The 27,548-nt window shown below is 43.3% G+C and overlaps 2 protein-coding genes across 2 annotated transcripts; one reads left to right on the top strand and one right to left on the bottom strand.

Annotated features, from left to right (window-relative positions):
- Window positions 1-8,718: 8,718 nt before the first annotated feature.
- On the bottom strand, window positions 8,719-10,370 carry LOC112258355 (F-box/LRR-repeat protein 12). The gene is made up of 3 exons (XM_024432678.2): window positions 10,221-10,370; window positions 10,024-10,099; window positions 8,719-9,648 (listed from the first exon to the last, which is right to left on the bottom strand). Exons 1-3 carry the CDS (start codon window positions 10,319-10,321, stop codon window positions 9,187-9,189), a joined length of 639 nt encoding a protein of 212 aa, XP_024288446.1. The 5' UTR covers window positions 10,322-10,370; the 3' UTR covers window positions 8,719-9,186.
- A 257-nt stretch (window positions 10,371-10,627) lies between these two features.
- Window positions 10,628-24,156, top strand: LOC112258354 (COP9 signalosome complex subunit 6). The gene is made up of 10 exons (XM_024432677.2): window positions 10,628-10,749; window positions 12,427-12,552; window positions 18,079-18,210; window positions 18,569-18,657; window positions 18,843-18,905; window positions 20,066-20,113; window positions 20,204-20,318; window positions 20,474-20,566; window positions 23,406-23,506; window positions 23,695-24,156. The coding sequence occupies exons 1-10, from the start codon at window positions 10,707-10,709 to the stop codon at window positions 23,833-23,835; spliced, it is 951 nt and encodes a 316-aa protein (XP_024288445.1). The 5' UTR covers window positions 10,628-10,706; the 3' UTR covers window positions 23,836-24,156.
- Window positions 24,157-27,548: the final 3,392 nt, after the last annotated feature.

Below are 27,548 nucleotides of genomic sequence, written 5' to 3'. Positions count from 1 at the left end.
GACCCTGGGTCTCGACCCCGCCCTGTGCAACTGGGTACTGGACTTCCTGACGGGCCGCCCCCAGGTGGTGAGGGTAGGCAACAACATCTCCTCCCCGCTGATCCTCAACACTGGGGCCCCACAAGGGTGTGTTCTGAGCCCTCTCCTGTACTCCCTGTTCACCCACGACTGCGTGGCCACGCACGCCTCCAACTCAATCATCAAGTTTGCGGACGACACAACAGTGGTAGGCTTGATTACCAACAACGACGAGACGGCAAAATAACCTCACACTCAACGTCAACAAAACTAAGGAGATGATTGTGGACTTCAGGAAACAGCAGAGGGAACACCCCCCTATCCACATCGATGGAACAGTAGTGGAGAGGGTAGCAAGTTAAGTTCCTCGGCATACACATCACAGACAAACTGAATTGGTCCACTCACACAGACAGCATCGTGAAGAAGGCGCAGCAGCGCCTCTTCAACCTCAGGAGGCTGAAGAAATTTGGCTTGTCACCAAAAGCACTCACAAACTTCTACAGATGCACAATCGAGAGCATCCTGGCGGGCTGTATCACCGCCTGGTACGGCAACTGCTCCGCCCTCAACCGTAAGGCTCTCCAGAGGGTAGTGAGGTCTGCACAACGCATCACCGGGGGCAAACTACCTGCCCTCCAGGACACCTACACCACCCGATGTTACAGGAAGGCCATAAAGATCATCAAGGACATGAACCACCCGAGCCACTGCCTGTTCACCCCGCTATCATCCAGAAGGCGAGGTCAGTACAGGTGCATCAAAGCTGGGACCGAGAGACTGAAAAACAGCTTCTATCTCAAGGCCATCAGACTGTTAAACAGCCACCACTAACATTGAGTGGCTGCTGCCAACACACTGACACTGACTCAACTCCAGCCACTTTAATAATGGGAATTGATGGGAAATGAAGTAAATATATAAACAATGCTACTTTATATAATGTTACTTACCCTACATTATTCATCTCATATGCATCGACTGCATCCTTATGTAATACATGTATCACTAGCCACTTTAACTATGCCACTTTGTTTACATACTCATCTCATATGTATATACTGTACTCGATATCAGCTACTGTATCTTGCCTATGCTGCTCTGTACCATCACTCATTCATATATCCTTATGTACATATTCTTTATCCCCTTACACTATGTATAAGACAGTAGTTTTGGAATTGTTAGTTAGATTACTTGTTGGTTATTACTGCATTGTCGGAACTAGAAGCACAAGCATTTCGCTACACTCGCATTAACATCTGCTAACCATGTGTATGTGACAAATAAGATTTGATTTGATTTGAGGGGGGTCAGGAGACACTGTGGCCCCATCCGAGGACAGCCCCGAAAGGACCAAAAGGAAGGATATAACCCCACCCACTTTGCCAAAGCATAGCCCCCACACCACAAGTTCCACAGACATGTGACTAACAGAAATGTAATAATGTGTCCCTGAACAAAGGGGGGTCAAAAGAAAGTCAGTATCTGGTGTGGCCACCAGCTGCATTAAGTCCTGCATTGTAGCAGTGTAACCTGGTGTAACTCATGACTGCACCAGATTTGCCAGTTCTTACTGTGAGATGTTACTCTGGCACTAGCCCTCACCCTCCGATCCAACAGGTCCCAGACGTGCTCAATGGGATTGAGATCCGGGCTCTTTGCTGGCCATGGCAAAACACTGACATTCCTGTCTTGTAGGAAATCATGCAGTATGGCTGGTGGCATTGTCATGCTGGAGGGTCATGTCAGGATGAGCCTGCAGGAAGGGTACCACATGAGGGAGGAGGATGTCTTCAATGACAACAAGCTCAGTCCGACGATGCCGTGATACACCACCCCAGACCATGACGGACCCTCCACCTCCAAATCGATCCCGCTCCAGGCCTCGGTGTAACGCTCATTCCCTCAATGATAAACGCAAATCCGACCATCACCCCTGGTGAGACAAAATCGCGACTCGTCAGTGAAGAGCACTTTTTGCCAGTCCTGTCTGGTCCAGCGACGGTGGGTTCGTGCCCATAGGTGACGTTATTGCCGGTGATGTCTGGTGAGGACCTGCCTTACAACAGGCCTACAAGCCCTCAGTCCAGCCTCTCTCAGCCTACTGTTGACAGTCTGAGCACTGATGGCGGGATTGTGCGTTCATGGTGTAACTCAGGCAGTTGTTGTTTCCCATCCTGTACCTGTCCCGCAGGTGTGATGTTCCGATGTACCGATCCTGTGTAGGTGTTGTCACATGTGGTCTGCCACTGTGAGGACGATCAGCTGTCCGGTTGATAAATCAGGGTTATTATACAATTCTTATTTTAATAACATTTAATGAGATAATTAAATTATTCTCAAGAATTTTATGTAAAAATACTGTTACTTACTACTGTCCTTTCAGTTAAAGACATAAACTAGTTAAAACACTGGCAGCATGAAGTACATATAGGACATTTCCTGCAGTGCAACTGCCTTACAAGGGGAATTCATTTTTATTTTACATGTCATTTAAAGAGAATGCCCATGTGTACAGACATTTGATTGTTCGTTGTGCTACAATTGCATGTTTATGACCATATAATTACTTATTATTATTGCAAAATGTTGACTGCTGATCTTACAACTTCTTCCTTCCCTCAGTTGACTTCAGACTTATCCTCTCTTGGGTAGGGGGCAGTATTTTCACCTCCGGATGAAAAGCATGACTAACATAACTGACTGTTACTCAGGCCCAGAAGCTAAGATATGCAACTTATTAGTAGATTTGGATAGAAAACACTGAAGTTTCTAAAACTGTTTGAATGATGTCTGTGAGTTTAACAGAACTCATATGGCAGGCAAAAACCTGAGAAAAAAATCCAACCAGGAAGTGGGAAATCTGAGGTTTGTAAGTTTAAGTCTTTGCCTATCCAAGATAGTATAAATTAAGGCTTCCACTAGATGTCAACAGTCTTTAGAACCTTGTTTCAGGCTTCTACTGTGAAGGGGGAGTGAATAAGAGCTGTTTGACTAAGGGGTCTGGCAGAATGCCATGAGCTAAGTCAGGTGCGCGGCCATGAGAGCGAGCTCTGTTCCTTTTAATTTCTAAAGACAAAGGAATTGTCCGGTTGGAACATTATTCAAGATTTATGATAAAAACATCCTAAAGATTGATTCTATACATCGTTTGACATGTTTCTACGAACTGTAATGGAACTATTTTGATTTTGTCTGGACCAAGTGCTCGCACCTTGTGAATTTGTGAACTGAACGCATGAACAAAAAGGAGGTAATTGGACATAAATTATGGACTATCGAACAAAACAAACATTTATTGTGGAACTGGGATTCCTGGGAGTGCATTCCGATGAAGATCATCAAAGATAAGTGAATATTTATAATGCTATTTCTGACTTCTGTTGACTCCACAACATGGCGGGTATCTGTATGGCTTGTTTTGGTCTCTGAGCGCTGTACTCAGATTATTGCATGGTGTGCTTTTTCCGTAGAGCTTTTTTGAAATCTGACACAGCGGTTGCATTAATGAGAAGTATATCTTTAAGCTGATGTATAGCACTTGTATGTTTTATGATTTTTTATTATGAGTATTTCTGTTTTTGAATGTGGCGCTCTGCAATTTTACCGGATGTTGGCCAGGTGGGACGCTAGCGTCTGTCATGATGTTGCCTCTTTGGGTATGGCGAACCCCATCCCCCTCCTCCCCCTTTCTTCCTTCAACTAGGCTGCTGTGGCCAGAGAGACATCGTAAATTCCTGAGGATCTCCTCATGGACACACAGTATAGAGAGAGTACATTTTCATAGAGAACAAGGGAATTCCTTCCACCTCACAGAACTTGAGGTACGAACAAATTTAATGTCCGGAGAAAGTATAAAAGATCGGTGAAGAATCCAGCTACGAACTGGTCCATTTGTTACAACTTGGGGAAGCTCATGGAAGACGGTGTCGCCACATTACCATAACACTGTTTATATAATAGCCTCAGATATGAGGTTTACATCTAATTGTTGTATAAGATGAATGAGTGATACTATTTACACAATTTTACAATGTGATTTTGGACTGTTTAATGAAGGAAAACTCCAATTCCCTTTTTGAGTTAACTAAACCAGAGGACCGCCCCTGAGCCCAGCCTAGGGTCAGGCATCCTGGGACAGCCCCTTTCTGCAATCCCGAATAAAACCCAACTTTGAGAAATTATCACCAGACCATGTTTTTCTCCATTAGGAGGGGACAAAGGTTGTAGACCATTGCTGAATCTTTTAACCATACCACGTGGTTAAACTCTTAGACTATCGATTACCGACAGAATAAGAACAAGTCTTTGATATTAATTACTAGTCTGCAGCTAGGAATTCGGTATCATTGAACGCGAAGAACGACAACCGAAACATCCATTCTATAACAAATGAATGAATGTCACTCTGAACTATCCCCTATAACCAAGTCAGAGAGAGTGAGAGAGGCCTAAACTCTCCAATAGAAACAAACTTTTCACCAGCGATCAAGACGACACACTGAGCGTAAATATATCAGATATTTTATCTGATCAATTAGTCTTCGAATTCATTCATTATTTACTTTACCTCACGTTAGTCTCATTCCAAACATCGTAAATTGTTGGTTTAAAAGGTTTTGTAATGCGTCTTCTTAGCTTCTCTTTACCCAGTGGCTAAAGCAAAGGGAGAATAGGATGGAAAATGGCTAAAATGGAGAGTTTGTTCACATGCCACAGGTGCACAAAAGAGGGACTCACCCTGGCTATCGATATAATGTCAACCAGAACTTCCTGGGCTCCAGCATGATTGGATAACCAAACTGGGATGACTAATAGAAAGTAAGTAGCAAGAAATCTTAACAGTGCAACAGCAGGTCTGTACAGTAAGACAATAGGTGATGCATAGTAAGTGATATGCAATAAAAGCTTCTGCTTGTCTATGTATAGAGTAAAGAAAGATAGATGCATAAAAGCATTTCTTTGTAAAAGGTGTTTCCCGGCACTGAAGGGGAAACATTTACCTCTAAAGAATTCATCCCAAATTGGTGTGTCCCATTCAAAGTTCTCATTTGTATAGCATTTTAAGAACTGGCAGCAGTGGTCAAGGAACTCAAAAATAAATCTAATTCTAAACACTCTTTCAGACCATCAATAAAAGTATAAGCTACCGGTCTGTCCCTTTTCAGAGTTTAGCTTCTCTTCTGCCATTTCATTTCTGGGTGTGGGACTTGTGCAAATAGGCATACAATTCAATATGTATAGAGAGACAGGAACCGCCCTGGAACAAGGGCTCTCTAGGACCTGGTTTGTAAAACTTTATAAAAAATCCCAGTGTTTGAGTAAATGACTGTGTTAAGTCCATGTCATGCACTCAAGCCAAGAGGAGGAACAAGAAAGAGCCTAGATTACAGAAGATGAGTCCCTCTTCTGACTGGGAGAGGACACTGACATGGAGAAGGTGTCGGGGACCTACAGGTGGGCTAAGTCAGGGCTTTGTGGTATAATGTTCATGTATCAAGATTCTGTTAGGGGACAAAACTGCACCTTGGCCCTCTTTACATCCCCTTTCAGATTTGAACATGCCATTTTAAACATGTCTTGAAACTATAAATTGTTTATTTTCAAACAGTTTTACAGAAAATGGGGGAAAACAACCGTATGGGTTAAAATGGGGTAATACATTTCTACTAAGAGTAAAAATGTTTTATCATAGCTGTGGTATAAGGTCTACCACGGCTTTCAGTCAATCAGCATTCAGGGCTCGAACCACCCAGTTTATAATGTTCACTAATCAATGGGTGATTATCATTAATTGAAAGGATCATTGTAGCATCACAGGAGAAGTTCACTTTTTTTTGGACCAAATCTGTATTTTGGGTGTAAATTGCATGTTATAGAAGAGAGCATATACTTTTTTTTGCGATTTCACTTGCAAACATATTCGCAACATTTAAATTCCATTTTGTGAAACTTAAGCCAGACTTTTCCATGTGCGCATACACAGAAAAATATCCCAGACCAGACATATCGCACAACATGGAATATAACATAGTAGATAAAGTTCAGAGTGACACAATTTCATGTGTACAACATCTAAAGGCCTGCATCACTATATACTAGCGTTTCTGATTCTAAAAGGACGTATTTAGATGTTGGCCCTTTCGTTCATGTTTTAGCTCAATGCAGGCGCTGTAGAACGAGCACGAGAAAGAACGAGCACGAGGAAGTGTATGGTTCAAATAAAGTAAACGTTGACATGTGAAAGGCCGTACCTATTCACTGACAAAATCCTAGGCTGGACAGCACCAAATGAGACGCAAAAGCCATAACGTCACAAAAAGGAGAAATGCATTGGGAGTTCTTCTTTCAACTCTCCCCCGGGCCATACAAACAAAGGCCCGGGTAATGGCTATCCAAACGAACAATTGGTACCAAACGGCAATACAACAGCTTGAGCCGAACCAAAAACAGGGAATCATAGGGTCTTGCTCCCCCCTTTGGACGGCACACTTAATACTGTAAATGGAACCAATATGGTCCAACTCGGCAAACACGTAGCATGGTCCAACTCGGCAAACACGTAGCATGGTCCAACTCGGCAAACACGTAGCATGGTCCAACTCGGCAAACACGTAGCATGGTCCAACTCGGCAAACACGTAGCATGGTCCAACTCGGCAAACACGTAGCATGGTCCAACTCGGCAAACACGTAGCATGGTCCAACTCGGCAAACACGTAGCATGGTCCAACTCGGTCATGGTCCAAACACGTAGCATGGTTCAACTCGGCAAACACGTAGCATGGTTCAACTCGGCAAACACGTAGCATGGTTCAACTCGGCAAACACGTAGCATGGTCCAACTCGGCAAACACGTAGCATGGTCCAACTCAAACACGGCAAACACACGTAGCATGGTCCAACTCGGCAAACACGTAGCATGGTCCAACTCGGCAAACACGTAGCATGGTCCAACTCGGCAAACACGTAGCATGGTCCAACTCGGCAAACACGTAGCATGGTCCAACTCGGCAAACACGTAGCATGGTCCAACTCGGCAAACACGTAGCATGGTCCAACTCGGCAAACACGTAGCATGGTCCAACTCGGCAAACACGTAGCATGGTCCAACTCGGCAAACACGTAGCATGGTCCAACACGGCAAACACGTAGCATGGTCCAACACGTAGCATGGTTCGTTCAACTCGGCAAACACGTAGCAGCATGGTTCGTTCAACTCGGCAAACACGTAGCATGGTTCGTTCAACTCGGCAAACACGTAGCATGGTTCGTTCAACTCGGCAAACACGTAGCATGGTTCGTTCAACTCGGCAAACACGTAGCATGGTTCGTTCAACTCGGCAAACACGTAGCATGGTTCGTTCAACTCGGCAAACACGTAGCATGGTTCGTTCAACTCGGCAAACACGTAGCATGGTCCAACTCAGTTTGCTCAGAGTGTGATGAGGAGAGGCAAATATACTTGTATGGGAGTCCAGACGGCAGCATTAACTTTTGCCTTGTATTTATATCCATTCCATGCAGGTATGTTGTGAAATGTGACGATTTTCATGTTTAATGTGCCTAGTTAGCCGTCATATTGTTACTTGCCCGGGCATGTCAAAAATGGCGTTGTTGCTTCATTAGTATGCCTCAGGTATAATGGTACAATAGAACACTCTCTAAGAAATATTTAGCACTTATTAGCACATTTTTAGTGTATTGGTGTACAACATTTATAAAACAAAATGAGTCTCTTGAAAATATGAATATGCACATTTTGTAAAATGTATTTTTTTGTTGATGCTTTTACTCAGTTTTCTCAGAGCGTGATGAGGAGAGGCAAATATACTTGTATGGCATCCAGACATTAACTTTTGCCTTGTATTTGTATCCATTCAGTCATTAAAAGAGACAACCGGCAGAATTGTGTCCAGAGCCCTATCCTCGGGTACAGGGCTGGTTACACTGGCACCTACTATCATACCCAATCAATGGCACTTAAACCTTTTGTCTTGCCCATTCACCGTCTAAATGGCACACATACACAATCCATGTCTCACGGTTTAAAAGTACTTCTTTAACCGGTCTCCTCCCCTTCACCGATTTGAAGTGGATTTAACAAGTGACATAAATAAGGGATCATAGCTTTCACCTGGATTCACCTGGTCAGTCTGTTGTGGAAAGAGCAGGTGTTCTTAATGTTTTGTATAGTCAGTGTATATTGCCGTGCTTGCAGTGTTCGATCTGTCTTACGTTCTGGATAACTGTGTTAGATCAGGATTTCCCGAACTTGGTCCCTCAGTTGCATTTTTTATTTTTTTTGCCCCAGCATTATGTAACAGCATAGCTTCCGTCCCTCTCCTCGCCCCTACCTGGGCTCGAACCAGGAACCCTCTGCACACAGACAACAGCCACCCTCAAAGCATCGTTACCCATCGCTCCACAAAAGCCACAGCCCTTGCTGAGCAAGGGGAACCACTACTTCAAGGTTTGAGTGAGTGACGTCACCGATTTAAACACTTAGCGCACACCCCGCTAACTAGTTAGCCATTTCATATCAGTTACACTCACACAGCTGATTCAAATGATCAAAGCTTAATGTTGGTTATTTCAATTAGCTGTGTTGTGCTGGGACGAAAAACTACATGTGCACCGGGGGGCAGGACCAAGTTTGGGATAAATGCTGTGTGCTTTACAGATTGAGAGAGCTTGATCCTATTTCCTGGATATTTGTTTATTCATGATCTATTGAGGTATGTTCTACTTTGCAATTTATTTAATTTAACTGGCAAGTCAGTTTAGAACACATTCGTGTTAGTTTCTTGGTGGAAAAAGGTTAAAACAGTTCCCATTTGTACTTTCTCATATCTTAATGAATACAGGCAACATAATGCTTTGGGGAATCACAGAGTATTTTTCCTAGACTTCAGGGGGCCAGTGAGCAAAACTAGTGGGCTACTTCTAGCCTACTGAAACCCCCCAGAGTTGCAATATATTCATTGAATTTCTTCTCAAGGCAGCCTCCGGAGGCATGCAGAGGCCGAATCGCAGTAAATGCTATATGGTCACTGCAGACATTGGATTGACCATGCAGTGCCTTTAAGAGCTGAAGAGCCCTGGTCGAGGGGTTGAATTGAAACATTACATTTCCTGTGAGACAGTTCATTGCATGTGTAACCAGTCACTGTCCCAACCAAGAAGCCAGACTCTGCAGGTGCAGGTCTGTGAAGGAGGGCACATTATCAAGGACCATCGTCTCAATGGCAAATCCTGATGTGGAGGCAGGCACTTTCCCAGTCTGACCGCGTCCATGTTGCTGAGTAGAAGCAGTTGACGCAGCTCCAGCTTGTTTCTCAGGACTGGGTGGGGTCTGGGTGAAAAAGCTCTGTGGCAGCTCACAGCCACGCAACTCTAGGACCTGCAGCGTTGTGGGCAGGAGCTGGCAACTACGCAAGCCTCTCAGGTCTGCATGCAGCAGGGAAAGACTGCGCAGACGGGGGCACGTGGAGGACAAAGCCTTAAGCCAGGACTCTGAGAGAAATGCCCCGCCTCTAGCAGAGAGCAGCAAGCCACGCAGCAGCAGGCATCGGAGCCCAGTGCCCAGATACTGGCGCAGTAGAACCCACAGCATGCGCGACGTCACCTGACCCAAAATGGACACCAAGGGCAGGGAGAGCAGTTGTAGAACGACAACAACCAATGAGGGAGAAATGGAGAAGAAACAATGCATCAGTGTTTGAGTGATGACTTGAACATTCTTTAGAGTTAGCTAGTCTACAGGTAATAAACAGGCCTTCAATGCAAGCATCAACATTGTATTTTGTTGCAGAAGGTGAGAGGCCTTAAACAGGTTAACAATAATCGAATCAAGTCTGCTGAAATATCATTGTATGTAGGACCTGAGAAACATGGATATATCACAAAACGTCTGACTTCTTTAGACATAGCAGCCTCGGAAATATTTTCATGTCAAGTCATGAAATTGTAAGATCATCATGCAATTAGGCACCATTCTTACCCCTTTCCATGCAGTTAGATCAACAGCTCGCCATAGACGTTGGTCTTTTACAAGGCGTCTCCATCTCTTACACACCCTGCAAATACACCACATGAATGGCATGACAAAGATACGTGTTTTTTTAAGCTAACGTTTGCTAGCTAACTATCTTGGATATTTATGTTGAACACAGACGTCAACTAGCTAACTTGTTTTACCTTCCAGTTCTGATGAGCTCTCGCACACCTAAATATGATAAAATATCAATTAAAATGTTCTCTGGGAAATAATCGAGAGTAGAAGTTCTGAAGTCTGCCATTTTGTAAACAAAAAGTACAGTCGAGTACACGGACAAAATACACCGACGTACCAAAGTTGCATTCAAGTAATGAACCCCGCAGAAACGGTTGCTTAAGGGAAAACGTTCCTACACCTTCTTAAAGACTCTATGTGCGAAATGAACACCTTTTATGTGAGTAACGTTACCAGATATTGATTTGGCAATGTTAACACATGTTTCCCATGGAATAAAGCCCCTTGAATTGCATATATATACAGAGGCGTAATTTTATTTATTTATAAATAAGCATAACAACTTCAGATTTTCCAAAACATGCATCACCAAATCTGCTGTGTAAATGCAGCAAACAAACACTGCCCCTTAGCGTTTGAGAAAAAAACGCATTGTTCTATAGTCGGACAAGATGGCGACGAGCAATGGTGGTGGAATGGAAGTGGATGGGACCGGTAATAATATCCCTAAGCACAATATATTTATTTGAATTTGACAAGGTTGTGTATATATATTGTGTTGGCGCTAACTTTACTCCTTTGTCGATGGTGTTTAGCTTGCCATTATTTCTTCTTTGCGTTCTCTAACGTTACTTCAGCGAGGCTAGCTAACTTTAGTTAACATAGCTAGCTCATTTAGCTAACGTGGCTGTCCCCGTTAGTATTTGTGCGTACTGTACCGGTGTTATTATTATTATTATTAGTGATGAGGGAGAAAATGATAGTTATATATCGTATGTTTTGACTCATTTTTGCGGTAGTTTGCAGTACCTGCACCAACTGTAGTAGTTTTCTTTCATACATTCTTAGAAAAAAGGTAAAGGGTTCTAAGGCTGTCCCCATTTCAACTGTACGGTGCAGATGGCATGGTCCCCCGGCTGTCACCATAGTAGAACCCCTTTTGGTTCCGGATAGAACCCTTTTTAGTTTCGGCTATAACCCATTTTAGTTTCAGGTAGAACCAAAAAGGGCTCTATGTAGGGCCCTCAGTGGAAAGGGTTCTACATGGAACCCCAAAGTTTTTTTTTTATACATAGAACGTTTTTTTTCTACCTGCAACCACTAAGGGTTTTTCAAAGGGTTCACCCTTTTAAGTTCTAGATATCACCCTTTCACTAAGTGTACATACAGTAGCTTGTTTTCCATCTTTTTAAATAGGGAGACCATTTGTTTTCACGACTTATTTCCATTAATCGTTTTCTCGTGGCTCTCTTGTCTCTCTGCAGCAGACGTACTGTACGGTGAGCAATATGTTTGGATCGTCGAATTGCAGTAAATATAGAATCGTGAGACTCACATGAAATGCATGTGTCGGCAGGTAGCCTCGTGGTTAGAGCGTTGGACTGGAAACCAAAAGGTTGCAGGTTTGAATCCCCGAGCTGACAAGGTACAAATCTGTCGTTCTGCCCCTGAACAGGCAGTTAACCCACTGGTCCTAGTCCGTCATTGTAAATAAGAATGTGTTCTTAACTGACTTGACTAGTTAAATAAAGGTCAAATAAAATAAAAATCATATCGCGATATCGTTTTGTGAGGTTTCTGGGAATTCCAAGCCTTAATTATCTATGCAATTTCAAAACGATTGCAGTTAATATTGGCTTGTTAGCTAACTAGCTAGTTAATAGTTGATCTCAACTGTCACACATTGATTGGTCCGTCTGTAGTAGTTAGCTAGCTAAGCATCTGCAGTTTAAACAACTAACGTTAGCTTGTCTATTGCTAGCTAATTAGCTAAATATTTTGCATCCTAGGCTAGCTTGATTACCGCGATGTAATTGGTCCCCCACACCGAGCTAGTGGTTAACTATAGCAATGGAGATTAGCTAACTTCATGATCACATCTTCTAACATGTCAATTGGAATAGCATTGTTGATAAACTGAAGCTCTGCTGAGTAGAATCAATGTCCTCACTGTACCTTTCCTGTATATTACCAAGTGGTACATGTTTGTTGAAATCCAGCTCAATTCAACGACACACTGATATTGTAACATTCATCTAAAGAAAACAATATTCAATACAAGAACACAGATGCTTTGTTTGCTCGAAAGCAGGTGGTCGTGCTGAGGCCATGTTTGGCTGCGATGGCCAAAAGTAAAGGAAACCCACCCTCTCTTTTTTGTCTGTCCCACAGCCAGCCCCAGTGTTATGGCGTCTGGGGTCACCGGCAGTGTCTCTGTTGCCCTGCATCCTCTAGTCATCCTCAACATCTCAGACCACTGGATTCGTATCCGCTCCCAGGAGGGGCGGCCCATGCAGGGTATGTGTGCTGATCAGTTTTCAAGTATACCAATAATTCTATACTGTCTTGCATTTGGCATGGAATAATGGACAAGGGGATGGGGGTGAGATTGAAATTGGTTCAGTATATTGCTCTGTAAATGTCTTAAAGTTTAAATACTTTGTAAAAAGTTAAGACAATAATTAAAATACACTGAACAAAAATTTAAACCGAACTTGCCACAATTTAAAAGATTTTTACTGAGTAACAGTTCATATAAAATCAGTCCATTTAAATTAGTTAATTAGGCCCTAATCTATGGATTTCACATGACTGAGAATACAGATATGCATCTGTTGGTCACAGATTCCTAAAAATAAAGTAGGGGCGTGGATCAGAAAACCAGTCAGTATTTGGTGTGACAACCATTTGCCTCATGCAGCGCGACACATCTCCTTCACATAAAGTTAATCAGGCTGTTGATTGTCGTCTGCGGAATTTTGTTCCACTGCTCTTCAATGGCTGTTCAAAGTTGCTGGATATTGGAGGGAACTGTAATATGCTGTTGTACATGTCAATCCAGAGCATCCCAAACATGCTCAATGGTTGACATGCCTGGGGAGTATGCAGGCCATGGAAGACCTGGGACATTTTCAGCTTCCAGGAATAGTGTAACAGATCCTTGCGAAACATGAGGTGGTGGCGGAGGATGAATGAATGGCATGACAATGAGCCTCCGGATCTCATCACGGTGTCTTTGGTGCATTCAAATTGCCATCGATAAAATGCAATTTTTTTCACTGTCAAATCAAATACATTTGTATTTGTCACATGCGCCGAATACAACAGTATTACCATGAAATGCTTTACTTACAAGCTGTTAACCAACAATGCAGTTCAAGAAATAGTTAAGGAAATATTTACTAAATAAACTAAAGTAAAAAGTAACATGAAAGAAAATTACATAACAATAACGAGGCTATATACAGGTGGTACTGAGTCAATGTGTGGGGGTACAGGTTAGTCAAGGTAATTTGTAAAGTGACTATGCATAGATAACAAACAGCGAGTAGCAACAGTGTAAATACAAAGAGCGGGGGGGTCAATGTAAATAGTCCGGGTAGCCATTCTATTAATTGTTCTGCAGTCTTATGGCTTGGGGGAAGAAGCTGTTAAAGAGCCTTTTGGTCCTAGATTTGGCGGTCTGGTACCGCTTGCCCTGCGGTAGCTGGGACAAGAGTATGAGTGACTGGAGTCACAATTTTTTTGGGCCTTCCTCTGACACCGCCGAGTATATAGGTCCTGGATGTCAAGAAGCTTGGCCCTAGTGATGTACTGGGTCATACGCAGTACCCTCTGTAAGTGTCTTATAGTCAGATGCCGAGCAGTTGCCATACCAGGCAGTGATGCAACTGGTCAGGATGCTCTCGATGGTGCAGCTGTAGAACTCTTTGAGGATCTGGGGACCAATGCCAAATTTGTATCTCTCCTGGAGCGGAAAAGGTGTTGTCCTGCCCTCTTCACAACTGTCTTGGTGTGTTTGGACCATGATAGTTTGTTGGTGATGTGGACACCAAGGAACTTGAAGCTCTCCTCCTGCTCCACTGCAGCCCCGTTGACGTTAATGTGGGCCTGTTCGGCCCTCCTTTTCCTGTAGTCCACAATCAGCTTCTTTGTCTTGCTCACATTGAGGGAGAAGTTGTTGTCCTGGCACCACACTGCCAGGTCTCTGACCTCCTCCATATAGGCTGTCTCATCGTTGTCGGTGATCAGGCCTAGCACTGTTGGTGTCAGCAAACTTAATCATGGTGTTGGAAATGTGCTTGGCCACGCAGTCGCCCCAGTGTTGAGGATCAGCGTGGCAGATGTGCTGCTGCCTACCGTTACCACCTAGGGGTGGCCTGTCAGGAAGTCCAGGATCCAGTTGCAGAGAGTGGTGTTTAGTCCCAGGATCCTTAGCTTAGTGATGAGTTTCGAGGGTACTATGGTGTTGAACGCTGAGCTGCAGTCAATGAACAGCATTCTCACATAGGTGTTCCTTTTGTCCAGGTGTGAAAGGGCAGTGTGGATTGAGATTGCATCATCTGTGGATCTGTTGGGGCTGTATGCGAATTGGAGTTGGTCTAGGGTTTCTGGGTTGATGGTGTTGATGTGAGCCATGACCAGCCTTTCAAAGCCCTTCATGGCTACCGACATGAGTTCTACAGGGCGGTAATCATTTAGGCAGGTTACCTTCACTTTCTTGGACACATGGACTATGGTGGTCTGTTTGAAATATAGGTATTACAGACTGTCAGGGAGAGGTTGAAAATGTCAGTGAAGACACTGGCCAGTTGGTCCGCACATGCTTTGGCTATACATCCTGGTAACCCGTCTATCCCCACGGCTTTGAATGTTGACCTGTTTAAAGGTCTTCCGCACTCCGGCTACAGAGAGAATGATCACACAGTCATCCGGAACAGCTGGTGCTCTCATGCATGCTTCAGTGTTGCTTGCCTCTAAGGGAGCATGAAATAAAAAGGCATTTAGCTCGTTTGGTAGGCTTGTGTCACTGAGCAGCTCGCAGCTGGGTTTCTCTTTGTAGTGTGTAATAGTTTGCAAGCCCTGCCACATCCGACGAGCGTCAGAGCCGGTCTAGTAGGATTCTATCTTAATCCTGTATTGACGCTTTACCTGTTTGATTAGTACAAGACAATGATCCAAAACATAAAGCAAAATCTACAATGGAATGGTTCAAAAATAAACACATCCAGGTGTTAGAATGGCCAAGTCAAAGTCCAGACCTGAATCCAATCGAGAATCTGTGGAAAGAACTGAAAACTGCTGTTCACAAATGCTCTCCATCCAACCTCACTGAGCTCGAGCTGTTTTGCAAGGAGGAATGGGAAAAAATGTCAGTCTCTCGATGTGAAAAACTGATAGACACCCCAAGCGACTTACACCTGTAATCGCAGCAAAAGGTGGCGCTACAAAGTATTAACTTAAGGGGGCTGAATAATTTTGCACGCCCAATTTTTCAGTTTTTGATTTGTTAAAAAAGTTTGAAATATCCAATAAATGTCGTTCCACTTCATGATTGTGTCCCACTTGTTGATTCTTCACAAAAAAATACAGTTTTATATCTTTGTTTGAAGCCTGAAATGTGGCAAAAGGTCGCAAAGTTCAAGGGGGCTGAATACTTTCGCAAGGCACTGTACTTCCTGCTTTCGTTTTTACTTGTTAGCACGAATCAGGAGGGTAGAATTATGGTCAGATTTGACAAATGGAGGGCTATGGAAAGCTTTATATGCGTCTGTGTGTGGCGTAAAGGTGGTCTAGAGTTTTTTTGCCATCTGCACAGTACAGTTGAAATGGGTGACTACTGGCACACTTCTCCAGGGTGCCAGTGGCCATCGAAGGTGGGTGAAAGATTAGTGGAATCTGTGTGGGTAGCTGGACAGGTAGGATGACTGACAGTGAAGGTGAACATGTGGTCACATGTCAGGTGACAGAGGAATGGATGAGACTGAGGCAGGAATTCCTTTAACCATAAAGTGGTATATTTACTGAGTAGTCTGTGCTGCATCACAAAGGAAACAAATAACATGTATCCAACCAAATTCATAATCAAAGATCAAACCATATCATTCATTATTAACATAATTTAGGGAATTCAACAGTCCAGTTCATTAAGAAGTCGATAGTAATCATCCGCGAGTCATTTAGGCTCGTAACTATCATAAATTATGAAAGAATACAAACAGTGAATGGTTATACAATCTATAATCCCCATTATCAAACTCAATCAGTTAGCAACAATGACGTTTCTCATTTCACTCTTTCAATTGTCTTCATGTGTACATATAATTCATTTCAATACACATGAACCATATTGATTGCATAATTGGCCTATGAGGATCCGTAGGGCCGTGATCATTGACAATTCACATTACACAATATGTTTGAAGCTGCGCTCCAAGCCGCGCTCCGCAGTAGTAACTATTAACAGTAACTGGATGGCCCACTCTCCCGATCGCCTCAGATGAAAGGTAACATAGTCGGTGGACTTAAGTGGATTCATGGACGCACAGAACTTCTGGATCAGATGGAGTTAAGGAAGAGAAAGCAGCGAGATCAGGCGATGGCAATTTCCTCCTTTTATGGAGTTGAGATCTGTCGGACATTTCCACCTGACTTAATTAAAGCGCCCCTGGCCCAGCTGAGTAAATGGCAATGAATTAAAGGATTATTCCACCAACTCCATGGGCCTTTTCTACAGTGGGCATTTGCCCATTTGAAGTTGGTTATCCGGATGTGGAGGTCCTGGGCTTGCCCGGTTACACGTGGTATGATGCTGGTTGGACGTACTGCCAAATTCTCTAAAACAACTTGGGGTAGAGAAATTAACTTCTCTGGCAACAGCTCTGATGGACATTCCTGCAGTCAGCATGCCAATTGCACACTCCCTCAAAATTTGGGACATCTGCTGCATTGTGATGTGACACAACTGTATATTTTAGAGTGGCCTTTTATTGTCCCCAGCACAAGGTACATCTGTGTAATGATCATGCTGTTTAATCAGCTTCTTGATATGCCACACCTGTCAGATGGATGGACTATCTTGGCGAAGGAGAAATGCTCACCAGGGATGTACGCATTGTTTGTATGGAAGATTTCTGAGCTCTTATTCCAGCTCATGAAACACGTGACCCTACATTTTGCATTTGATATTTTTGTTCAGTATAGTTAAGGAACTGCAAGAGAACAAACACAGCAGTGGGAAGGGCATCTTACATGGGTATGGTTACAGTAGGGCTGCCACAATTACCATATAACTGAGGGTTATGGCTGAAGATGCTTATGGAATAAAATACCTCTAAATACCCCTTTTTTGTGTGTGAAACGAACAGATGACTGAAGACGGGATAACCAGGCATTTTTTGCGTTTAGGTTAGTTTCGACTGTTGAAACGTATTTGCTGAAACAAGCGAACTATGCTTTGGTTGCTTATGCAATACCCTCATCAATGTAGCATACAGAAATATAATGACTAGAACGGGTTTGGAACCAATTAGACTGGTAAACTCATAGGTACACTCACAACGGCTGCCTGGTATTGTGATGCAGTGATTTTCTTTAATGTAGAATGTTCATTCAAATGATCATGTGGTGCCTCGTGCCATGGAATGTATTTTTGTAACATCAGTTGAGTTGAATCAACAAATCACAGCACATATTTTAGTTCTTGCTTCGCTCCTATGGATACCCTCGCAATGGCCGCCAGTCCACCCATTATGCCAGCATTGACTTGAATGGGATGCCCGTTCTATTCATTCTATTTCTATGGCAGCACATGCAGTCAGGTGGAGAGGAGAAAATGTGTCAAAAAAAGCTGTTCCTATTCGAACAGTTATATCAAAGACTGGTCATTTGGCTGGCCAATTACTGTCATCCAAAATTCCATGGCCCGTCACAGCCCTGGGTTCCAGTTAATGACAGTTTCAATGGGCTTTGCTATAGCCTGTATGTGTGTCGGTTCCAATCGGCTGTTTTATGTTGCATTTGATCCTTTCCTTTATCACCCAGTGATTGGCGCCCTGATCGGGAAGCAGGAGGGTAGAAACATTGAGGTGATGAACTCCTTTGAGCTGCTTCATCAGTTGGTAGATGACCGAGCACACATTGACAAGGAGTACTACTACACCAAGGAGGAGCAATGTGAGTCTCATCACACACACGCGTGTTGATTTCACTAACCTACCTTACAAAGAAAAGGTCAGATGGCATTAATTACTGATGGTGAGGAAAGTGCAATATGAAAAGGGATGTATGTTGTGCTGTGTCACGGTTTCCCCTCCATCTCTGAAGCTAAACATGTCATCGTAGACTTGTGCCTGAAGCCCTCGGTGTGACCAAGTGGAACTAAACCTCATTAGGAGTTCTGGTCTACGATTTGGTTTTGCCTTTTTAAATCACAATTAATAAGATTTACTTTAGTAGGGGACCTGATCCTAGATCAGCATTCCTGTTCTGCTTGATTCATAATGGCACCTGACCTCTTTCACCTGCCTCTCAGTCAAACAGGTTTTCAAGGACATGGAATTCCTGGGCTGGTATACCACAGGCGGTCCTTGTGACCAATCAGACATCCACATTCACAAGCAGGTAGGCAGAGCAAAGGGGACTACGTTTCATTTTCCATGAGGCGGGGCATGTTCCGTGGGGGAGTAATTAGAGGCATGCTAAAATGTACTTTTACACTAATTGGTCAGTGGATTGTTGTGATTTGAAATGTCAGTTTGGCCAACAGGATGCTGTTTTCTTATTGGCTTTTCTTCTCTCTTCTCCAGGTGTGTGAGATCATTGAGAGTCCTCTGTTCCTCAAGCTCAACCCAATGACCAAACACACAGATGTGAGTTTCTCATTTGGAAATAGTTTATATAATAATAAATTAATCTTCTTTAGTGCTTTTTTCATAACACATTTTTTTTCAAAGCGCTTCAAAAGCTAAAAATACATATGAGTAGCCTAGTTATAGCTAGCTAGGTCAACCAATAGAGGCCAAGGGAGAAACTCAATTGCACTCCCTTGACTCTTCACCCCCAAAACCCCACTGGATATAGTGTTTTTGTTGCATTGGATGTGTCTCAATCCACTGCGTCCACTAATGTAACATGAGGTGATGGAGCTAGAGCGGTGTTTCAGACCATGAGACATCCCGAAAATCTGTCTTCTCACAAAATATGTAGCCTCCTAACGGTTTGGCCTATAAACTGTTATGACCCTCTATGAAAGAGGACTCTCAGGAACACAATGTTCTTCATTTTGCTCTATGACCCTTACAAGCCTCTTGGGACTCGTCTGAAGTCGGTACAGCCAATCTGCCAGCGTGTGTAGTGTTCCAACAGTTTGGGCTGCCCACTAATAGTACGCCAACAGGCCTCACAGGACTCGTCTAAAGGTCCCCCCGGTAACGGTTGAAAATATTTATGGAAGTATATGGTGATGACAATAAGGGGTTAAATACAAGTATTATCTCTCAGAAATAGGATGGGCACCCCCCCCCGAAAAATCTAAATATCGGTTGTAGTTCTGTTATTCAATGCGTCTGTCTGGGCTAACAGCAGGAAGGCCAAATACACATTTTCATCAAAATGTCGATACTTCAAGGGGTCTTAATTCAAAATCAAATAGTAAAATGATCCTTGGTATGATTTTTCTTCAAACAATTCCATATAGCTTATTAGAAACCCCACCGCCACTGGCTTAGACTCTCATGTAGAAAACATTCTTAAAGGTGGAATCCTTAATTGTGAAACTTTCCATTTTGGGATATTACAACAACAAAAATGTTTTTCCAAACAACAAACGCTGTTTTTTTTCCCCCCTCGGAAAACATTGCATAGAACAGCAGAATATGTACTGTCTTTTTTTTACCACTGTCCACAAAACCAATAAGGACGATGCTGATACGGATTCCATCTTTAAATGAACGTTACTTGCTTTTTATGCAAGACCGTTCCTTGGCTATACAGTACATATGGTAATTCTAACATGTCCTGTCTCTCCCAGCTCCCTGTCAACGTGTACGAGTCTGTCATCGACATCATCAACGGAGAGGTAACTCAAGCTCTCCTACCACACACATCACTGTGATTAGTACGAGTGGCTGAGTTGTAAGCTTGGCTGTTCCCTATTGCCCAATCGCAGGCGACCATGTTGTTTGCTGAGCTGGGGTACACTCTGGCCACAGAAGAGGCGGAGCGAATCGGAGTGGACCACGTGGCTCGCATGACAGCCACTGGCACAGGGGAGAATTCAACAGGTAACTATAGTAACGGCTGCCCATACCCCCAATTTTACAAGGCCCACCATTTTAAAACGCCTCCCCAGCAAATGATCTGCATGGTACGTCTGATACAGCCAAAGGTTTACAAATGCACTCTCAACCACTCTCCCTGTTGTGTGTCTTCTGTTCAGTGGCAGAACATCTCATAGCCCAACACAGTGCAATTAAGATGCTCCACAGCAGGGTGAAAGTCATCCTGGAATACGTCAAAGCTGTGGAAGCAGGTGAGAGAACCGCTGTCTGTGTGATGAAAAGGCCGAAAGAATGACTGTTCAAGTGAGTCTGGAAACAATATGCTTTTATTACCTTTGAGTCATTTCCAGCCCTTGATCTCTCAACAATCTACAGTGCCTTCGGGAAACTATTCAGACTAGAGGTCGACCGATTATGTTTTTTCAACGCACTTACCGATTATTGGAAGACCAAATAAGTCGATAACCGATTAATTGTCCGATTAATTTTTATTTTTAAATGTATTTATTTGTAATAATGACAATTACAACAATACTTGAATGAACACCTATTTTAACTTAATATAATACATCAATAAAATCCATAATGAAACATGTTCAATTTGTTTTAAATAATGCAAAAACAAAGTGTTGGAGAAGAAAGTAAAAGTGCAATATGTGCTTTGTAAGAAAGCTAATGTTTAAGTTCCTTGCTCAGAACATGAGAACATATGAAAGCTGGTGGTTCCTTTTAACATGAGTCTTCAATATTCCCAGGTAAGAAGTTTTAGGTTGTAGGAATTATAGGACTATTTCCCTCTATACCATTTGTATTTCATTAACCTTTGACTATTGGATGTTCTTATTGGCACTTTAGTATTGCCAGTGTAACAGTATAGCTTCCGTCCCTCTCCTCGCTCCTCCCTTGGGCTCGAACCAGGAACACAACGACAACAGCCCCCCTAAAGCAGCGTTACCCATGCAGAGCAAGGGGAACAACTACTAGAAGGCTCAGAGCGAGTGACGTTTGAAACGCAATTAGCGTGCGCTAACTAGCTAGCCATTTCACTTCGGTTACACCAACCTCATCTCGGGAGTTGAAGTCGTAGTCATAAACAGCGCAATGCTTGAAGCACAGTGAAGAGCTGCTGGCAAAACGCACGAAAGTGCTGTTTGAATGAATGTTTACGCGCCTGCTTCTGCCTACCACCGCTCAGTCAGGTGCTTGTATGCTCAGTCAGATTATATGCAACGCAGGACACGCTAGATAATATCTAGTAATATCATCAACCATGTGTAGTTAACTAGTGATTATGATTGATTGTTTTTTATAAGATAAGTTTAATGCTAGCTAGCAACTTACCTTGGCTTACTGCATTCGCGTAACAGGCAGGCTCCTTGTGGAGCGCAACGAGAGAGGCAGGTCGTTATTGCGTTGGACTCGTTAACTGTAAGGTTGCAAGATTGGATCCCCCGAGCTGACAAGGTAAAAATCTGTCTTTCTGTCCCTGAACAAGGCAGTTAACCCACCGTTAACCCAGGCCGTCATTGAAAATAAGAATGTGTTCTTAATTAACTGACTTGCCTAGTTAAATAAAGATTAAATAAAGGTATATAAAAATAAACATTCGGCACATCGGCGCCCAAAAATACCGATTTCCGATTGTTATGAGAACTTTCCGATTAATCGGTCGACCTCTAATTCAGACCCCTTGACCCTTTTCCACATTTTGTGACGCCTACAGCCTTATTCTAACAAAACATCCTCAGCAATCGACACAGAATACCCCATAAGGACAAAGCGAAAACAGGTTTAGAATTTTTAGCAAATGTATTAAATAGAAAAAAAGACCATATTTACATAAGACAGGATTGTATTGAGGCACAGATCTGGGGAAACGGTACTAAAAAATGTCTGCAGCATTGGAGGTCCCCAAGAACACATTGGCCTCCATCATTATTAAATGGAAGAAGTTTGGAACCACCAAGATCAGCCTAGAGTTGGACGCCCAGCCAAACTGAGCCATCAGGGGAGAAGGGCCTTGGTCAGGGAGGTGACCAAGAAGTCGATTGTCACTCTGACAGAGTCCCAGAGTTCCTCTGTTGAAATGGTTGTCCTTCTGGAAGGTTCTCCCATCTCTGCAGTACTCTACCAATCAGGTCTTTATGGTAGTGGCCATACGGAAGCGACTCCTCAGTAAAAGGCACATGACAGCCTGCTTGGAGTTTACCAAAAGGCACCTAAAGGACTCTCAATGTGAAGACTCTCGGACGATGAGAAACAAGATTCTCTGGTCTGATGAAACCAAGATTGAACTCTTCGGCATGAATGTCAACCGTCACGTCTGGAGGAAACCTGGCACCATCCCTACGGTGAAGCATGGTGGTGGGCAGCATCATCCTGTGTTGATGTTTTTCAGTGGCAGGGACTAGGAGACTAGTCAGTATTGAGGCATAGATGAACGGAGGAAAGTACAGAGATCCTTGATGACAACCTGCCTCAGAGCACTAAGGACCCCAGACTGGGGTGAAGGTTCACCTTCCAACAAGACAATGACCCTAAGCATACAGCCAAGACAATGCAGCAGTGGCTTCGGGACAAGTCTCTGAATGTCCTTGTGTGGCCCAGCCAAAGCCCGGACTTGAACCTGATCGAACATCTCTGGAGAGACCTGAAAATAGCTGTGCAGCGAAGCTCCCCATCCAACCTGACAGAGCTTGAGAGGATCTGCAGAGAAGAATGGGAGAAACTCTCCAAATACAGCTGTACCAAGCTTGTAGCATGATACCCAAGAAGACTCGAGGCTGTAATCGCTGCCAAAAGTGCTTCAACAAATTACAGAGTAAAGTGTCTGAATACTTATGTAAATGTGATAATATATATATTATTTTTCTTCAAATTTGCTTTGTTATTATGGGATATTGGGTGTAGCTTGAATAATGTTTTATTTAATCCGTATTAGAATAAGGCTAGTGTAATAAAATGTGGGGGAAATCAAGGACTCTGAATACTTTCCGAATGCACTGTATATCCAAACAACTTATGTGTTTATTTCTTCCCTCATGCTCTCTTTTGTTACACACTCTCCCCTTCTGATTTGGTACGACCCAGGAGAGGTTCCATTTAACCACGAGATCCTCAGAGAAGCCAATGCTTTGTGCCATAGACTGCCTGTTCTCAGCACCATCAAATTCAAGACCGACTTCTACGATGTAAGTTGTCCCCACTTAGGCACTTGGCCTCAGTTATGTGGTAGTCTGCCTAGTTGGAAGGATAACGAACATACATTTTTTGCTGAATTCCAACATTAAATCACTCAAGGGTCACTCATTTAAGCTTATATGGGTTGGATTGGCACTGTACTGTGAAAGCATATGAATCTCCTTCCTTCTATCCTCAGCAATGCAATGACGTGGGCCTCATGGCTTACCTAGGTACCATCACCAAGACCTGCAACAGCATGAACCAGTTCATCAACAAGTTCAACGTCTTGTACGACAGACAGGGCATCGGCCGGAGGATGAGAGGACTGTTCTTTTGAGGGAGAGAGAGAGAGAGAGAGCGGGAGGGAGGGAGGGAGGGAGGGGCATGAAAGAAGATGTCACAAGCACTGCAAATGTTAATTTGCTGGTCTATTTTGTTAAGTTGTCTCATCGAACCAGTTTACTGTTTTCAAAGGTAGCAAATGCTAGAAGCGTCTCAGACCACTTGTCTATACCATAAAATCACACACAAACAAACTTCTCACTCGCAGTTTAAGGTTGGTGACTATTCACATTAACGAATCCATGTACACGAACAGAAATCACATTTTTTGTTTTGTTCCATGTTTCTGTAAGTAATAAATAATCTGCTGATTTTTCGTGGGACTTTGATTCCTGTTTATCACAAAAATAAACGTGGATCAGAAAACCAGTCAGTATCTGGTGTGACCACCATTTGCCTCATGCAGCGCAACATCTTTCGTATAGAGTTGATTGTGGAGCGTTGCCCCACTTTTCTTCAATGGCTGTGCGAAGTTGCTGGGTATGGGCGGAAACTGGAACATGCTGTCGTACACATCGATTCAGAGCATCCTAAACATGCTCAATGGGTGACGTCTGGCGAGTATGCAGGCGATAGAACTGGGACATTTTCAGCTTCTAGGAATTGTGTGCAGATCCTTGCGGAACATGAGGTGATGGCAGCGGATGAACGGCACGACAATGGGCCTCAGGATCTCGTCACGGTATCCCTGTGCTTTCAAATTGCCATTGATAATGCAATTGTGTTCGTTGTCCGTAGCTTTTGCCATAACCCCACAATGTTGACATGAGCAAACCGCTCATCCGCACATAGCCATCTGCCCAGTAGAGTTGAAACGGATTCATCCATGAAGAGCACACTTTTCCAATGTGCTTGTGGCCATTGATGGTGAACATTTGCCCACTGATGTCAGTTACGACACCGAACTGCAGTCCGGTCAAGACCCTGGTGAGAACGACGAGCACCCAGATGAGCTTCCCTGCGATTGTTTCTGACCGTTTGTGCAGAAATTCTTCAGTTGTGCAAACCCACAGTTCCATCAGTTGTCCTGGTGGCTGGTCTTAGAAGATCCCGCAGGTGAAGAAGCTGGACGTGGAGGTCCTGGGCTGGTACGGTTACACGTAGTCTGGGGTAGTGAGGCCAGTTGAAATTCTGTAAATGAAGTTGGAGGTGGCTTATGGTAGAGAAGTTAACATTATCTGGTGGACATTCTTGCAGTCAGCATGCCAATTGCACGCTCCTTCAAAACTTGATCTGTGGCATTTTGTTGTGACAAACACCCAACGGCTAAGACTTTTAGAGTTGAGATCCTAATGTATAATAGCTATTTGGCAGGTGTTTTAGCTAAAGCGACGTACAGTAGTGCTTCCATTTCTGGCGTGGACAGGCGTACACTGGTATCTGAAACAGTTACGCAAGAGCCCTGTTTATATCTGGGCAAACATGCGTCCTTGGTCTTATCCACATTCTGATTGTGCTGGTCGTAAATTGTCTCATCTGTCTGCATTTTGTCCAGATATCCTGTCCCCTCCCCTGTATGCAAATTATTTGACATTGATGACATACATTTACAGGTGATGCAATCAAGTTAAGTCACCTGTAGAGGGTGGGATAATTATGGTTTAAATTTCCAGGTCCCTCTACACTTGTAAGATATCCAGACAATGCTTGTCTGGCGACATCCAGTTTTAAGGGAGCCTGTACTCAAGTTAGATACAGAGCCTTCAGAGAGTATTCCCTTTGACTTTATCCACATTTTGTTGTTACAGCTTGAATTTAAAAGGGATTCAATTGAGATTGTTTAACGACATACAATACTTCATGTCAAACTGAAATTATGGTTTTAGAAATGTTTACAAATAAATTAAATAAAACGCTAAATTGTCTTGACTCAAGTAGTAAACCACTTATGGCAAGCCTAAATAAGTTGGAGTTAAAATGTGCTTAAACACAAAGTCATTTAAAAATCATCTCGTCTCTGTACCCCACATGTACAATTATCTGTAAGGTCCTCATGATGCCAACTATTTTGTGAAGTGCACCAGTCCCTCTTGCAGAAAAGCACCCCCACAACATGATGCTGCCACCCCTGTGCTTCACAGTTGGGATGGTGTTCTTCGGCTTGCAAGCCTCACCCTTTTCCCTCCAAACATAACGATGGTCATTATGGCCTAACAGTTCTATTTTTGTTTCATCAGAGGAGAGGACATTTCTCCAAATAGTACAATATTTGTCCCCATGTACAGTTGCATACTGGCTTTTTTATGGTGGTTTTGGAGCAGTGGCTTCTTCCTGGTTTAGTGTTCCTTTCAGGTTATTTCGATATAGGACTCGTTTTACTGTGGATTGTAGCTGTTATAACACGTTACACCCTCCTTCACACATACTCAAGGTCAACACACACAGACACTGGAACATCCTGTTCTCTACATAACAGCGAGCGGCCTAACCACAAAGCGCCATTGAGGGGTTGCTGAGTCTGATACACTATCTCGTGACAAACACCAGCTGCAGAGGCACCCCAACCCTGAGAAAGAGGAACACACACGCACACACCTAATCTCCTTTTTAGCTGAACATTGTGTGACCAAGGACAGGTACGACGAGACTCTATGATGACGGATGGTCCAACTGAGCCAATACAAGAAGACTACACTCCAGCCTGAACCAATCCGAAGACCCGATCTTCTAGAATCAACCTACTTTCTGTTCTGTATATAATACATGTGCACACTGTTAGCGGGGCTTTTTTCTGGAGGTTCCTTATGAGCTGAATGAACGGGCCCGTATACGCTGTACCAGATATCTTCACTCTGAATAAACTGTCGCTTATCATACAATCTACCGCTTTGTCCGAATCGATCCTTGACCGGCTCACTCACCTGCACATCCCAGTTATCAACAGGATATAATTTTGTACCTGTCTCCTCCAGCATCTTCACAAGGTCCATTGCTGCTGTTCTATGATTGATTTTGCACTTTTCCCACCAAAGAACGTTAATCTCTAGGAGACAGAATGCATCTCCTTCCTGAGTGGTATGACGGCTGCGTGGTCCCATGGTGTTTATACTTGCGTACTATTGTTTGTACAGATGAACGTGGTACCTTCAGGCGTTTGGAAATCGCTCCCAAGGATGAATCAGACTTGTGGAGGTCTACAATTTCTTTTCTGAGGTCTTGGCTGATTTCTTTTGATTTTCCCATGATGTCAAGCAAAGATGCACTGAGTTTGAAGGTAGGCCTTGAAATACATCCAAAGGTACACCTTCAATTGACTCAAATTATGTCAATTAGCCTATCAGAAGCTTCTAAAGCTGGAATTTTCCAAGCTGTGTAAAGGCACAGTCAACTTAGTGTATGTAAACTTCTGACCCTCTGGAATTGTGATACAGTGAATTATAAGTTAAATAATCTGTCTGTAAACAATTGTTGGAAAAATTACTTGTGTCATGCACAAAGTAGATGTCCTAACCGACTTGCCAAAACTATAGTTTGTTAACAAGAAACTTGTGGAGTGGTTGAAAAACAAGTTTTAATGACTGTAACCTAAGTGTCTGTAAACTTCCGACTTCAACTGTATATGGTTAGCAGATGTTATTGCGAGTGTAAGGAAATGCTTGTGCTTCTAGTTCTGAGTGCAGCAATATCTAACAATTCCACAACAAATACCTAACCCACAAATCTACGTAAGGAATGGAATAAGAATATATACATATGGATGAGCAATGT

This window comes from Oncorhynchus tshawytscha, linkage group LG09 (assembly GCF_018296145.1).
Source record: "Oncorhynchus tshawytscha isolate Ot180627B linkage group LG09, Otsh_v2.0, whole genome shotgun sequence".
Taxonomy (NCBI): Eukaryota; Metazoa; Chordata; class Actinopteri; order Salmoniformes; family Salmonidae; genus Oncorhynchus; species Oncorhynchus tshawytscha.
This window is presented reverse-complemented; position numbering and strand designations above follow the sequence as displayed.

Coding starts and splice junctions, on each gene's coding strand:
- LOC112258355 (XM_024432678.2), bottom strand. CDS start 10,321: ATGGCAGACTTCAGAACTTCTACTCTCGATTATTTCCCAGAGAACATT. Junction 10,100..10,220: donor GAGCTCATCAGAACTGGAAG/GTAAAACAAGTT, acceptor GTGTATTTGCAG/GGTGTGTAAGAGATGGAGAC. Junction 9,649..10,023: donor ATCTAACTGCATGGAAAGGG/GTAAGAATGGTG, acceptor ATTTTGGGTCAG/GTGACGTCGCGCATGCTGTG.
- LOC112258354 (XM_024432677.2), top strand. CDS start 10,707: ATGGCGACGAGCAATGGTGGTGGAATGGAAGTGGATGGGACCG. Junction 18,211..18,568: donor CTACACCAAGGAGGAGCAAT/GTGAGTCTCATC, acceptor CCTGCCTCTCAG/TCAAACAGGTTTTCAAGGAC. Junction 23,507..23,694: donor TCAAGACCGACTTCTACGAT/GTAAGTTGTCCC, acceptor TTCTATCCTCAG/CAATGCAATGACGTGGGCCT.